Source organism: Hydractinia symbiolongicarpus, chromosome 12 (assembly GCF_029227915.1).
Source record: "Hydractinia symbiolongicarpus strain clone_291-10 chromosome 12, HSymV2.1, whole genome shotgun sequence".
NCBI classification, from domain to species: domain Eukaryota; kingdom Metazoa; phylum Cnidaria; class Hydrozoa; order Anthoathecata; family Hydractiniidae; genus Hydractinia; species Hydractinia symbiolongicarpus.
Window position 1 is genome coordinate 7,296,712 of NC_079886.1, and position 13,821 is coordinate 7,310,532.

Genomic DNA, 13,821 nt, shown 5'->3' on the forward strand with positions numbered 1-13,821 from the left:
TATTATCTCACACCTTATTTAGCTTTATCAAAAGAGCTGTCAAATAGATATTGACAATAAAAATGTAAATAAAAAAGGTTAAATGCTATCTCTTTAATAATAACCGTATTTTGTCCTTCTGTCCGCGACAAGAGCGTCGTGCAACGGGCGCACAAAATAGTGTGTAATTCAAAGATGGGCGACCCCGTGCATTTTTGCACGGGTTAACAATTAGTGTTGAATAAAAGGAAAGCGTTTAATTATCACACGTAGTTTTGTTTCACAAGAAGACTTGCGTATATGTCACGCGATCCTTTGTACCCATCACATGTCAGTATTTTTCGGAGTAGCTATTATGTTTTGCGAAGAAAATGACCCTTTTACATGACCAGCTCCCCACAAATCCGAGTTTAATTTTTACAGAAATGTTTTTTTTTTTTAATTTCAAGTCTCGCATATTATGTTGTTTCAGGTGACTTTTCGGTAAATTAGTTGTCCTTCAGTTCAGGAATTAATAGTTCTTGTTTAATTAAAGTTTTTATCATGAAAGTTTGACCTTATTCCCCATAAAACTTACGACATGAAAATCTCAATAGGATATTTGTGTGAACGTATTTAGCAACTACGACAGAACATCTCGTGCGTGATTCATAAAACACACTGCTACTTAAGGCCTCTTTTGAACCTCGTTGCCCGGTAATATTGCTCTACTGCAATATTGATTTAATATGCACCTTTTTTTCGATTTGTACTCCGAAACATACATTTTTTAATTTATGTTGTTGAGACACCTTGTACTTCAATATTTCAGCAACAAAAAGTGATAAACATTTTATTATAACACCTGCGAGAACTTTCTAAAGTGTTAAGACTTCTTCCCCGCCAAATTACTCGAAAATGTTATTCAGCAAGTCCCTGTGAATTTTTAATATTTGCCATAAGTAAAACATTAGTTAAATATTATTTTAAAAGTTGTAAGGAAGATCAACTTAAAGAGAGAACGGCATACGAACATAGGGGAAAAAGTTGGTAGATGCTTTCATCGATTATGCCCATGATGATCAATAAGGATACACCAATTGAGCGTTGCATCAGTACACTGTTGTAAAAGAATTGAAAATTTATAACGAAAGGAGAAAAGAAATATAATCTTTTTAAAGATAATTACGTAAAATTCTACTTTATTATTACTATTTTTTTTTTACCCAGGATAGCCTCTTCAGTTCCTATTGGTACTGCTATCAACGAGGGTCCTGCGAATGTAAGGATTGCATGTTGCGTAAATTTATCGCTTAGGAATGATTCTTTTTTATTGGTTAATATCCATTGCATGCGTTTTCCTGATTTCTCTGTTGTTAGTAAGAATATACACAAATATATCTTGGTAAGGTAGCCGTACTACATTCATTTATTGTATTGTTTTTTTTATCGGCTTCTTCTCCATTTTATCTTCCCTTGTCAGACATACTGGTTGTATCACATATGTGTTGATTGATGGATAATACAACCATTACAGCAATCAATGAACAAACAGGCATTACTGTCACAATTATGTTTACCATGTATTATTGCATTGTATTTCTGAGTGGGCTTATCGGCAATGTATTGATATTGATAGCTGTATTAAAGTTCAAACACATGAAAACAGTATTCAACGGATTTCTTGCAAACTTAGCAATTACTGACATCTTATTTGTTTTGTTTTCCATATTCAATGCTGTTGATTTTTACGTTGGCGAGTGGGAATTTGGAGAAGTTTGGTGTCGCGTTCAGGGCACCTTTATTGAAGCTTCATACACAATATCAGTTTTGACACTTGTTGCAGTCGCTGTAGAAAGATACGTTTCCATATGTTATCCACACAAACGAAAACGTACGTTTAAACAAAGTTTATATATGTCCGCTGCATTGTGGATGATTGCTTTCATATTTTGCTCTCCCTTGTTTTACGGCTATTTCATACGATTAGAGGAAACATCCGGACAAACAAATAAAAAAAGCAAAAAAATATGCGCAAATGATAACTGGTCAAAAAAATCTCGATTAATTTTTTACGTCGTTCATTCTGTTTTGATTTATTTACTTCCATTGACTGTCATGTGTATATCGCATTACAGAATATCGAAAGTTCTCATCAGACAAAAAAAGGTTCAGCCAAATACCTTAGGTGTTAGAAATAAAAACACTGGCGAACCTAACAATGGAAGCACCATTGGATCGACGAACACAAGAAAAGGACGACTCCCAGTATTGCAAAGAAGTCAACAACGTAATATAAAAAAACGAATTAATATCATTAAGCTCTTCCTTGTTGTGACTGGCATATTTTTCATTTTATGGACACCATTCATTGTGATTCGGTTAGCAAAATATTTTAACACACATGTGCATGTGATGATTTGGAGAACGTCTCAGCTACTTATCCTTGCTACTGCTGCAGTTAATTGGATTATTTATGCTCTGATCAGTCCATCGTTTAAAAAAACTTTTAAATGTATACTTGCCTTTGACTTTAACACGAATTCGACATGCGTTATGAATGAAACTACAAGGGTTGGTTCAATTGCAAATTAAGAACGGCGATTCAGTATGCCCGTAAGCAAAGGAACTGTATTTATGGCGTTGGTAAAAATAATCTAATTGTCGACCACTAGAATCTGCCCGTTATGTGCATTTCAGGCATGGCTATTTTGTGCATTTTTTACCCCTTAAAAAAACGTTTCGGCTCGCCCACCTTACAGACATAGAGCTCAACGTCTATGTGCGCCGTTGACCATGCTATTTTGTGTATTTTTTACACCGCGAAAAAATATATTGGTTCGCCCGCCATACAGATACAGGTGTCAACTTAAACAAAGGCTTAAAACACAGGATTAAACACTCGCTTTACACATCTAACTGTAAAAGGAGAGGAAGAATATATACGTGAAGTCGGTTACAGTGAAGTCTTGGATGTAATTTCAATTCAAAATTATAAAATTAGAATACATTATCGATAAAACAATGCATATGTACAAAGTCAGTAATAATTTATCAAATATTTTTAGGTGAAAAAGTTTTAAAAATCACGATGTGAAATTAGATCACAAGTACATTGTTATGCGTCAAAAAGTAAAGTTCTGGGGTATTTTTGATTTAGACATCCTTGTCTCCAGGGTTTTTCTGGCTGATATCAGAGACGCAATCACTTAATTGACGACCAATTGTTCCTACAGCATTTGGACAATGGAACGCCGATAAGGGTGTTGGAAATAAGATTGAAAGATATCTACTGAAAAACTTTTTTTTTCATTTTTAGATGCACACTAAATCTGCCGAAGTTAAATAAGCGCTCTTTAAATTAAGTAAAAATACATATATTACTTAGGAAATATAAAGGAATTACTTTACATAGAAAATTAATTTTTAAAATTTATTGTTTATCGAAAATATAATAAAAATAAAACTCATATGAAACATGTAAAACGCATATGAGTATAGCACCAACGAAAATGAGATTTCAACTCTCCTCCCGACAACAATCTCTTCCTTTCATGTCACGACAATAAAAAAAACATTGGGTATGAATACTTAGGTTATAAATACAGTTTAAGAGAAAAGTGCAGATAGAGAGAGAGAGTACTTGATTTTCCAATATTGGAATCTATTTTAGAAAAAGGATTTTTGTGCATGCAGGCGGTAAATAATTATGCAGTGTTTTAGTTAAAAATATAGAAGCATTAATTTAAAATCATTAAAAATAGGATTTCTGTTTTTGTAACCTGTATAAAAAAATGATAAACAATTATAAAACAAAACAGATATAAAAAAAATAGAGGATAAGAATGATTTTAATTTTTTTCCTCTGTAAATATTAATAAATTTTGTTTAATATGAAATATTGATGTGTTTAAAGGGAAAAAAAAGGAATTAAACAAAGGAAACATAATAATATGAATGCGAAATTTTTTATAACTTGAGTAGCTAAATAAGTAAACAAAACCTTAAGCTGATTATATCTTTTGCATGATATAACAAAGAAAAAAATATATAATTTATATTACGACGTTAAACACTCAAAATAATCTTCTAAAAAACACAACCCAAAATAAGGTGGTAAATTGAAATGAACAAAATTATAAATATCGAGTGGTCAGAACTTGACAATTTCTAAAAAGAAGAAGAAGAGAAGAAAAAGAAAAAGGAAGAAGGCAGAGCAAAAAGAATAGGAACAGGAATTAGAAGACGAAAGAAGGAAAAAGAGGGAAAAATAAGGAAGAAGGAAGGAGAAATGAAAGTGTTATCATGGCTAATGAAGAAAATAACAGTACATTTATTCGCTGCTATTATCACATATTCAATAAACAGCAACTTTTTAGTTAACACAGAATTAACAAATGTTAAAAAATCCGAACCAACAAAAGAAGAGTTAAATTACAATCAAGTAAACCATGTTCCCTTAAAAGTTGCAACTGAAAGAACACACGGTAATCCATCCAGAAATAGCTCTCAAATATCCAGTGCAGTAAAAAACAAGACAGTTAACTGGATAGAGAAATCTAGGGATGATAAGAACGCAACGAAGGCAGAAAAGAGTAGTAAGCGTGAATAAGTCTATTATAATAATTTATTATATTTTTTCTCCATGAACGGGTGTTTTAAGTTGTGCGATTTCGATTATTATTATGACGTCATTGAGAAACTCCTGGCTGATCTTCGTTTTTTTTCGTTTTTTCTTGCAAACACATTTGCATAATGTAATTGAAGAAAATGTGATCAAATATTCCTTTTGATGTTCCGAATTTTGATGTACAACAAAGTGAATTAAATAAGCAAGTCTCCAATAAGAACTTAATCGCATTATAAAGTTTAACCTAGGAAAAGTCCTCCAGCTAAAACACACACAAAATAAAAAAAAAAAGACATTAATAAAGGACTGGGTGAGAATCCATTGTGGCATAATCGAGTCAGTTGGACAAAGTTTTAACCAAACACCATGTTAAGAGATTGTTCAATTTTTAATTAAAAACAATGGGTCTATTATTTAGAACAATAGAGAAACAAAAACTAATAGCCTGTTCAGAATTTTTCTTACAAAAAAAACCTTGCACTTTTTTTGTTATTTAAGTAAAATACGTTATGTATCTAGGATTGATCCAGAAACAAAAAACTGATTTTGTTAATCCTTAGAGAGGTCCTTTAAAATAACAAATATTAACCGATCGAGTCATCTCTTATAATAATACAAAGACTGTGTCTGTCCGTAACAGGCAAAGTGGATGTGTTCATTTCCCTTTGAAGCCGCAAAAAATGTTATGTCTTATTTGTTAATTTTTCAGACGTTAAGACACGACGTAAATGTATTTAAACTGACGCGAATAGTATTTTTAAAATTAGTGAGGCCATTGCATTGCACTATTATGTTTAAGGCCTTATATCTTGGAAACGGCTAAAAATAACTTAGTCATCTCCCACGTGGATAACTAGGGGCCATTAAAGACCAATTTGGGTAAGTTCCCCAAAGCTGGGTCATACCAGCCGTTTCGAAACAGATGGGTTGATGACTCCATCAAAAAAATTTTAAATCTCAATATCTCTTCAACCGTTCACCAAACGTACATCTTCCTATACATTTTCTTGATCACAGTTTCAAGCTCTACACAATAGAGGCAGCGTCCAAACAAAATTCTGAAAAAACATTTTTGTGTATTGATGGGTCATTGCTTACATCATCAAAATTTAAATGACGGATCTTCTTTATTGTACTTCTGCTTGAGTGGATTTTCTCATGGGCCTTATCGACTAGTAATCAATAATAAAACATTCAACTTTTCATCTTCTTGTTTTCACAGAAAAAGCTAGTCGATATCTGAAGACAGCCATCGTTTTGTTGATCGTTCTCCTTATTATTGTTGCGATCTTCATCATCGTTCATTTCTACGTCACTTTACGCGGGTAGGTAATAAACATATTTGTAAACAGTTTAAGATAGTGTAGGTGTGGTAACGATTGGTGAACACAAAGACTTATTATCTCCTAATTTTGCATGACAAGTGAATAATTTTGAAAGTTGGTGACTAGCTTTTTCCCGGCTAAATGTTTTCAACTTAATTCTGACTAATTATTTTCCTTTTTTTGTTCCTACTAATTAATCAGTTTGTTGTTTTCATATTAACTAATAAACTTTGGTGATTACAAGAGAGGGATAAAATAACAAGAAAGAAAAAACAAAGCCATAATTTATTTCTAAAAAATTAAATTCTTTTTTTTTCTCACTAAAACACAACTTTAGCCGGGAGAAAGCGACTAATGTTATGTTTTAGTGAATTTTCCTTGCTTAAGTCTCGTATTTTTTCTCCTCAATAAGATATTTATAATGCAACATATATACAGCTGATATTTGTGTGCTTCCTTCTTAGATTCTATTCTGGAGCATTTATACCGAAAAACCACCTGTTAGCCATCGATCCAGATGATTTCACGTGGATATATCAACATATTGATCGGTTTCCAATACTGACCAAAAAAAGTTCTTTTCGAACGGTGAATTTATAAAAATTATTGACGTGTTGAAATTTTATTTTGATAAAGCTGAACTTGCAGAAAAAGAAAGGAAGTTGATAATTGCGAACCATAGCTACATCTGATGGAAAGCTGTCGAGGAGAATAAAATGGTGTGTCAGAGCTACGCTTGTGAGAAGTCATATATGTGTCATTCTAAACAGGATACTAAATTTCGATCCTTTGGAATTAAATAAATATATATGTCCATGTTCTGTTGATAGATGGGTACAGGACCTCACGAAAGATCACACATCATATGTGTTCAAAAGAGAATGGACCTTAATAAACATTGCAGACTTAAAGAACAGAACACGCTTTTTTTATTTAATTTTTATTATAATTTTTTCTCTTATCCTATATATGATATGTTTTTTAATAATTTTAGAATTGTTATTAATGTAGCTACATTTTTTTAAATATAACTTCCGCGTTTTCTCTTTGAAATTCTTTTTAACTTGGACAAAAAATTAATTATCAGAAAATATCGCGCTGTTTATAATTCGGGCTATTTTTTTATTAAAAAAGTGTCGGACGGAAAAATCGATACTTGAATAGGCTATAAAAAACAATCTACAAATAATTACGGTTTCCCTATGCGTTTATTCTATTGCCTGAGGGCTGGTTTAGTTTGGGTAAAAAGGATGTGATCATACTAGATACTGACGGGGAAGGATTTAGAGTTTGATTTTAGTGTCGGACGAAATCGATAAAAAAAGAATCGAAAGTAAGAGAAAGAAAGATGCAGTAGGATATATATTTGTACTGAAACGTTCCTCTTTCTTTTGAACAGTATTTGGAAAATTTTACAATTTTTGAACTTTGTATATTAACAAATTTCTTCAGCAATGGAATAAAGTGTCGGACGGAAGCTGAATTTTAGTTTCGGACGGAAGAAAATAAATGTCTCTATTCTCGCAAAAAAACATGACAGAACGTTGATTTATATGGAAACGCAATTAATTCAAGAAATTATCTAAAGATGAGTTAGGTTTGTCCAGTTTAAATTGAACTTTTAAAAATCTTCCGTCCGACACTAAAGTAAGAAAATAAATAGAGCTTTTTAAAAATGAATGTTAGCTCGAACTTTAGTTCAATCTTTAAAGAAAAACAAAATCATCGTAAATAAATGCCAAGGAACATCATAAATAACTTCATAAAATACAGTTTTGAAGGCTGAAAAATGACATTTTTTAGCGTACCTCCAACCCCATCCATCGGTCCTTTTCCGTGGTGACGCTCATTGTAGAACCAACTCAAACTTTTATCAGCGAGGATGGTAGCAGATAGAATCTTGAACACGAAACGCGAACGAAATAGGGAGCCCATTTCATCACTCCAAACGATTAGGCGATGAAATTTCCGTTTAGTCCATTCTTCAGCAATCTCCACAACTTGTTTCAAGGAGCTCATCGAAGTAATGCGATTGTGATCTGAACTTTCGGTAATAACGACAATGCTTTTATGATCTAGCTTTTGCTCTTCGTCCAGGAAATAACAGCATGATGTAAATAAGGAGAAGCTCTGGTGACCAAAATAAGCGCTCTGAATTTCGTCTTGCTGATCGTTCTTATAGTTTTCTGCAAAATCTACGTGCACAAACAAATCATCAGCAGTGAGATCTTGTTTCTGTTGAACATACGCAGAAAACTGGATGCGTTTGACCGAAATATGTTCCTTCAAGATTTTAACGTTCCTTCAAGATTTTAACGCGACAGCATCCTCGAAACCAAGAGAAATTTCGCTTTTGTTATCCTTTTCTCTATGGTTGTCCAACAGAAATATTGAATGTCGTCATCGGCACTGTCCTTTTCAGATGAAGACGAGGATGAGGATTCGGAGTGTGAATCGGACTTTCTTGGACCAAAATCAAAAGTAGAACACTGTTCACACTGACTAGACGCACATTTCTTTAAAGAGAGGTTACATGCAAACTTCTCGACTAAATCGTGGGGATTTGAAGGGATTGGGTTTTCCAAAACTTTATTCAATGCTTTAGCTAGGAGAGTTGCATTCTCGCATATCTCACACAGGCAAGAGCCGTGTGGAATATTTTTATTAAAGGCGTATTCTTTGTGAGCTTTTAAAAAATCGTAAAGCTGTGAGAATGTTTTTTCAAATTTATGAAAGAAAGTGTCCGGGACTTTGATTTTACCGGATCCATTAGCGATATTAAGAACGTCTTTAATGTTCCATAGTAAGTAAAGCTTCTGCTTGAACACTTTCTCGCCGTCGACTTTACCTATGTATACATTGTCCTTTCGTCCAGGATTAGTGTAGGTGAGATCTGCGCGGGAGAGAAAGCCAATCAACCATTGCTTTTCTTTTTCATCCAAGTCCTTTCGAGGTCTACCACGTGAAGTTTTCTTGAATTGAAATTTCACCTGATATTTCTTAGCTAATTTCTCGATGACTTCAGCTTTTTTATGTGGGCTTTTTGGTAGGAGGTTGTTCACACGCGATACGCTACGGTGAAGCGATTGCTTTGTGGTGAAGGAGCTTGGGGAACTTGAGGTAGATGACGACGATGGTGATGAGGAACGACATGATTGGGAGCTTGTGGGACTTTCTGAGTCGATACCATTTGTGTTTTCGGTAGAATCGATGTCTTCTATAGAACTGGTGCTCAGGGTCGAATCGTTACTGCTGGTAGGTTCGATGGATGCGTCTTCAATTTGTTGGGCCGCTGTTGCTTGTGCTTTCTTTAGTTTGCGATGACGTTCCGATACTTTGTAACGTTCATAGTCTGAAGGATTGTTCTTGAGATTTTGGCGCCAAATCTTTTTTCGTAGCGCCTCGGTTTTCTTCTTTTCAATTGTGTTATTCTTTGCTCGATAATTTTTGCATTTTTGAGAGTTCGTCATGGGAAGCTCACCCTTTCTTGGACGACCTAGAAAAAAAATTAAATTTATGAAAAAAAGAACAATCGAATCGCGACAGATTCATTATGACACACATAATGGTATTTTAGTGTTGGACGGAATGAATAAGTCTTTTCATCATGTTCTGATAGTAAAACAGTTAAAAAGGATTATTTGGTTCAGCAATAAATAATATATAATACAAGAAATCTATGATATCTAAGAAAACTTAGGCTACGTGTTTAAAAAAAACTTACCACGTTTTTTAATAATGGCTGGTGCATTTTCATTGGTCGTAGAAGAATGAGACATTGCTGACGAGACAGACGACGCATTTTCGGTTGGCTCCATTTTAAATGTCAGCAAAGACGTGAATGATTTAAAAAAATAAACATTCGATCATTCGAACGACGTTCGAAAGTTCTAAAATAGCTTAAAGAGCAATGGAGTGACATTATTTATTTTAGTGTCGGACGGAAAAAAAGGAATCGCTTTAAAATAGTCTTCACATTGAAAAATCTTGACAAGTTATGGATGTATTATCTGTGTTTCTTTTCTCCGAAAGGGTTTAATTGATACTTAGCAACAATTTCGGTTTTAATAAGCTTTCTTATAAACCGTGAAAAATATTCAAAGTTTTGTGTTTTTAAAAGTTCTTGAAAGTATTCATTTTTATTGGACGCACTTTAATTAAAACAGCTTTATTTCAATCTATTTTTTTAATTATTTATCTTTTTTGGACAGTTTTTTAATCCCTCCTCCAACTCAAACAGATTTGAGACGTTCAAAAACTTCTTTTTTAAAAAGAAACGCCGGTAAAAGGCTATAATGAAAATTTCCGTCCGACACTAAATTTTTCAAGAGAGTTGTACAAATGGTGCAAAATGTACGAAAAAGTAGGACCTGCCTTGGTATTAAATGTTATTTTCCCATAGCATAACCTAATTAAAACTAAATCAAATGTTAACGGGTGTTTTTGTAGACTTTTTATTTTTGACCTAAATGATGACCAATTCTCAAATAGCCCAAATTAAAATTACCAATTCTCTATTCCATATTCTTCTTTTCTATTTTTACCTTTCCTTCTTCTTCCACTTTTCTTTACTTCTGTCGTCAATACAATTCTTCATTTAAAATTCGAAGTTAGATAACTTAAGTTATCAGTAACTTAGGAAATTCTAGGTTTTCTGAGTGGGACTAAAAATCTGTGGAATATATATTAAAATATTTTGAACACAAATTCATTTTATATATATTATTTTCAGTAAGTTATTTTTCAAAACGGTGAAAAATGTACTTAGTTTGATCACTGTAGAGAAATAACTGGTATATTCACAAGATGGGATACTTATCTAATTATCTAATTATGAAAAATACAGCACATCAGTTTCATTTTGTAAAAAAAAAAAAAAAGATTTATGAAGTTTTATTTGATATTTTTATGCTAAAATCAAACGACACCATCAGGACTTTCTTCCCCTCGTTGACATTGACCCTGTTGTCCAAGACGCTGACTTCTTCGACAAGGCAATATTTTTTTTACCTAAGGCAAGATTCCGCCTCCCCGGACGTTTTTTTTAAATAACCCCTTTATGTTAATAATATTTATCTATTAGACACATGCGTGCCAAATTTTTTAATCAAATACCTCTCATGCGGTTTTGACATTGGCTTATTACTAAAAACTACCAAAAAATCTTTATTACTAAAAGCAAAAATCTTTATGAAATTCTTATAATAGAGAAATATAATAGCCTTTGATGGGATTATTCTTAAAACTTGAAACTTCCAACACAACTTTGTTTCATCAAGTAGAATCCTTGTGTATGTTTTGGACACGTGGATAATCCGATTTCCCCACTTCTTTGGATTTTATCCGAAATTTGGGAGAAGTTAGATTTTCATACAACTTTTGATTTTTTTATGCGAACTATGTAAAAATCAGGTCAAACATTTTGGCTTTTAGAAACATGAAACAGAATGTAAAAATTCGTTCTAGAACTAAACAAATTTAATTTAACTAGATAGTGGTATTTCGATCAAATTTCATGCTTTCAGGGACGTCACAGAAAACGTACTGACATTTTGTTCCTTTCTTGACGTACTATAAGTGTGTAAAGTTGGATTCGATTTGGACATGCCTTATAAAAAGTTATCGAGGGGAGCGAAGTTCCCCCTCCCGGTCATAATATGTTTGAAAAACCCTGGACCGAATAGGGTTAAAGTAGCCTGAGATCCTTCAGACTTGCGCATCAAAACTTTTGGATGATTTCTCCTTACCGGCCTACTTAAGGCGAATTGAAGTTCCCATTTTTAAAGCCGCCTGCGTTAATAAATTGAGAAAACAATTTTTCTTACACTGACTTTTTATTTTTCTCCATTTTTCTACATTTATATCCTTATAATTTCGTACGTGAATTAAAGCTTTATTTTCTGTCATCAAAAAAGTATTACAGTCATGTTTTTATTAGTTTATATCTCTTTGTCGCCATGACAACCTGGCTTGCCTAAGCTAAAGTTACTAAAAGTATCTCATAGTTAATGTAAGAGAATTAAATTGCTTTACAATCGTGATTAGAACTATAAAATAACTATAGAACGGATGCGAAAGAAAAATTATCGAAGTGATGTCTGCGATATTATACCATGTCTTCGCAAACTTCAACCTTTGAATTTTCTCTGTAAATTCAAAATAAACAAAATCACTTTACAAATATAAGCGATGTTCTCGTATTGTATATATAATAGCTAGTCGAGGTATTTAATTCGCCATCTTTATTTTCACAGTTTAAATATTTGCGCATTCGCAATGTTGTATTTCACATTTTGCACAATTCTGGAGTTTTGCATTTTGTTTTTTGCAAACATTTTTTTCTTAAGGTTTTTAAATTCTTCAAAGGCATGAAATTTTATACTGTTATATTAAAAAATTGTGCATAAGTGAGTTGTCTGTGACCCAGACGAAATATAACTTTTCTTATATTTCGGCATTTCTAGGCTATGAAATCTAAATATAATAATAACATTGCATATATTTTATCTGCACTAATCTACAGGGTGGTAAAGCTACCTATTATAGGCCTGATAAGAAGTAAATTAGCATTAGATTCTTTATCGAAGGATGAAACTAGATCAAGCATCTTTGTTCTTTTCTACAGCAAAACAAATTTTTGTGTCAGTATCTACCAATCGTTTAGTGTGGATTTCAACTTAAATAATTATTTCAGCTTTTGAAGGAGTTTTACTTCTATTTGTCTTAAAAGAAATGGCTAAACACCTTGCTTCAGAAGTAAATAATTATATGTTATCATGTTTCTTCGATATAGCAAAAAAGAAAAATGAAGCAAAAACAACAACAAAAAACACTAATATCTTAGCTCCAATAAACTCAATCAGTTCTGACAAAAATGCTAAAAAATATTATGAGCATTTATTTTCCCATCGAAAACAATACATTTTTCTCGTTCGTTCTTGGATTGTAACAGTTAAAGTTATTAAAGGTATAATGTATTTTCTAGACATAACACAAGATGGTTTTTATACAGACAGATTTCTTTATATTATTCAGAAAAAGAGAATTATGAAAATTGTTACTTGATGTTGTGTTATTATTTCTTTTTAAACGACATAAAAAATATTAAATACAATATAAAAGTGAAGAATATACATTCGCGAGTGAGTCTTTCATTCACAAATCCTTATCACAAGATGTGTCTCTTATTGTATCTCATTTTTTATTTGTATTTTAAGAAAAATGTCTCCAAGCACAAGCACATTTATTTACAAGAGCCTAAAAGTTTATCAAAATACTTTATCTTTTTTATCATCCTTTAATACAGTTTTACGAATATATTTTTCATAAATACTAATTTTCTCAACCTTAAGAAGCATGTAACATTATTCTTTCGAAATTGAAAAATATAAAATCAGTAAAGATTCTCCCTGGCTTATTTGCTTTCTGAGTAGAATCAGGCTCGAAAATAGCTCGAATCCAACAATATCGCGCATGTCAGTTATTGTAACCATTTTAAATAAAAAAAAGTTTAAGTAAGAAGCCTCCTCATACATTTTGTATAGCGTTCTTTTAGTTTCCTGTCAGTTTTGGTAAACATTTTTGAGTTTGATGTCATAACAAAAACAAAAAGAGCAGCTAGCTGAAAGATTGTAAAAAAGTTTGGCATTTAATTATGAAACAGTTTTTATTCGTGTCAATATTATTAGATATTTACATTTTCTTATTATCTCGACCTTGTTTGAGCTTGAGATCGTATTCAATGTTGGTGCAAGTAGTAGCATTTTTGTGTTTACACCAAGCCATGCTCAATTCAAAAATTTCTCAGCATGCTGAAATATCATACAGCATTGAGTACTTATTTTCTTACTTAAAATTCAATCCTCATCTACTGTTTTGATCTGGTGTAATCTTTTGCAGACCGCACAG

At 32.4% G+C, this 13,821-nt stretch overlaps 3 protein-coding genes across 3 annotated transcripts; 2 read left to right on the forward strand and 1 right to left on the reverse strand.

The window, feature by feature from the left end:
• The first annotated feature begins 1,241 nt into the window (after positions 1-1,241).
• Positions 1,242-2,553, forward strand: LOC130621204 (neuropeptide FF receptor 2-like). The gene has a single exon (XM_057436519.1). It carries the CDS (start codon positions 1,474-1,476, stop codon positions 2,551-2,553), a length of 1,080 nt encoding a protein of 359 aa, XP_057292502.1. The 5' UTR covers positions 1,242-1,473.
• A 1,403-nt stretch (positions 2,554-3,956) lies between these two features.
• LOC130622114 (uncharacterized) lies at positions 3,957-6,957 on the forward strand. Its single transcript, XM_057437517.1, has 3 exons — positions 3,957-4,556; positions 5,811-5,913; positions 6,378-6,957. Exons 1-3 carry the CDS (start codon positions 4,250-4,252, stop codon positions 6,511-6,513), a joined length of 546 nt encoding a protein of 181 aa, XP_057293500.1. The 5' UTR covers positions 3,957-4,249; the 3' UTR covers positions 6,514-6,957.
• Positions 6,958-7,641: 684 nt separating this feature from the next.
• On the reverse strand, positions 7,642-13,221 carry LOC130622110 (uncharacterized). The gene is made up of 2 exons (XM_057437513.1): positions 9,638-13,221; positions 7,642-9,409 (listed from the first exon to the last, which is right to left on the reverse strand). The coding sequence occupies exons 1-2, from the start codon at positions 9,729-9,731 to the stop codon at positions 8,226-8,228; spliced, it is 1,278 nt and encodes a 425-aa protein (XP_057293496.1). The 5' UTR covers positions 9,732-13,221; the 3' UTR covers positions 7,642-8,225.
• Positions 13,222-13,821: the final 600 nt, after the last annotated feature.

What these genes read in the sequence shown, in the direction of transcription:
- LOC130621204 (XM_057436519.1), top strand. Translation starts at nt 1,474, where the DNA reads ATGGATAATACAACCATTACAGCAATCAATGAACAAACAGGCATTACT.
- LOC130622114 (XM_057437517.1), top strand. Translation starts at nt 4,250, where the DNA reads ATGAAAGTGTTATCATGGCTAATGAAGAAAATAACAGTACATTTATTC. An exon ending in AACGAAGGCAGAAAAGAGTA is followed by an intron (nt 4,557 to 5,810) that starts GTAAGCGTGAAT and finishes TTGTTTTCACAG; the next exon opens with AAAAAGCTAGTCGATATCTG. An exon ending in TTCTACGTCACTTTACGCGG is followed by an intron (nt 5,914 to 6,377) that starts GTAGGTAATAAA and finishes CTTCCTTCTTAG; the next exon opens with ATTCTATTCTGGAGCATTTA.
- LOC130622110 (XM_057437513.1), bottom strand. Translation starts at nt 9,731, where the DNA reads ATGGAGCCAACCGAAAATGCGTCGTCTGTCTCGTCAGCAATGTCTCAT. An exon ending in AGCCATTATTAAAAAACGTG is followed by an intron (nt 9,410 to 9,637) that starts GTAAGTTTTTTT and finishes TTTTTTTTCTAG; the next exon opens with GTCGTCCAAGAAAGGGTGAG.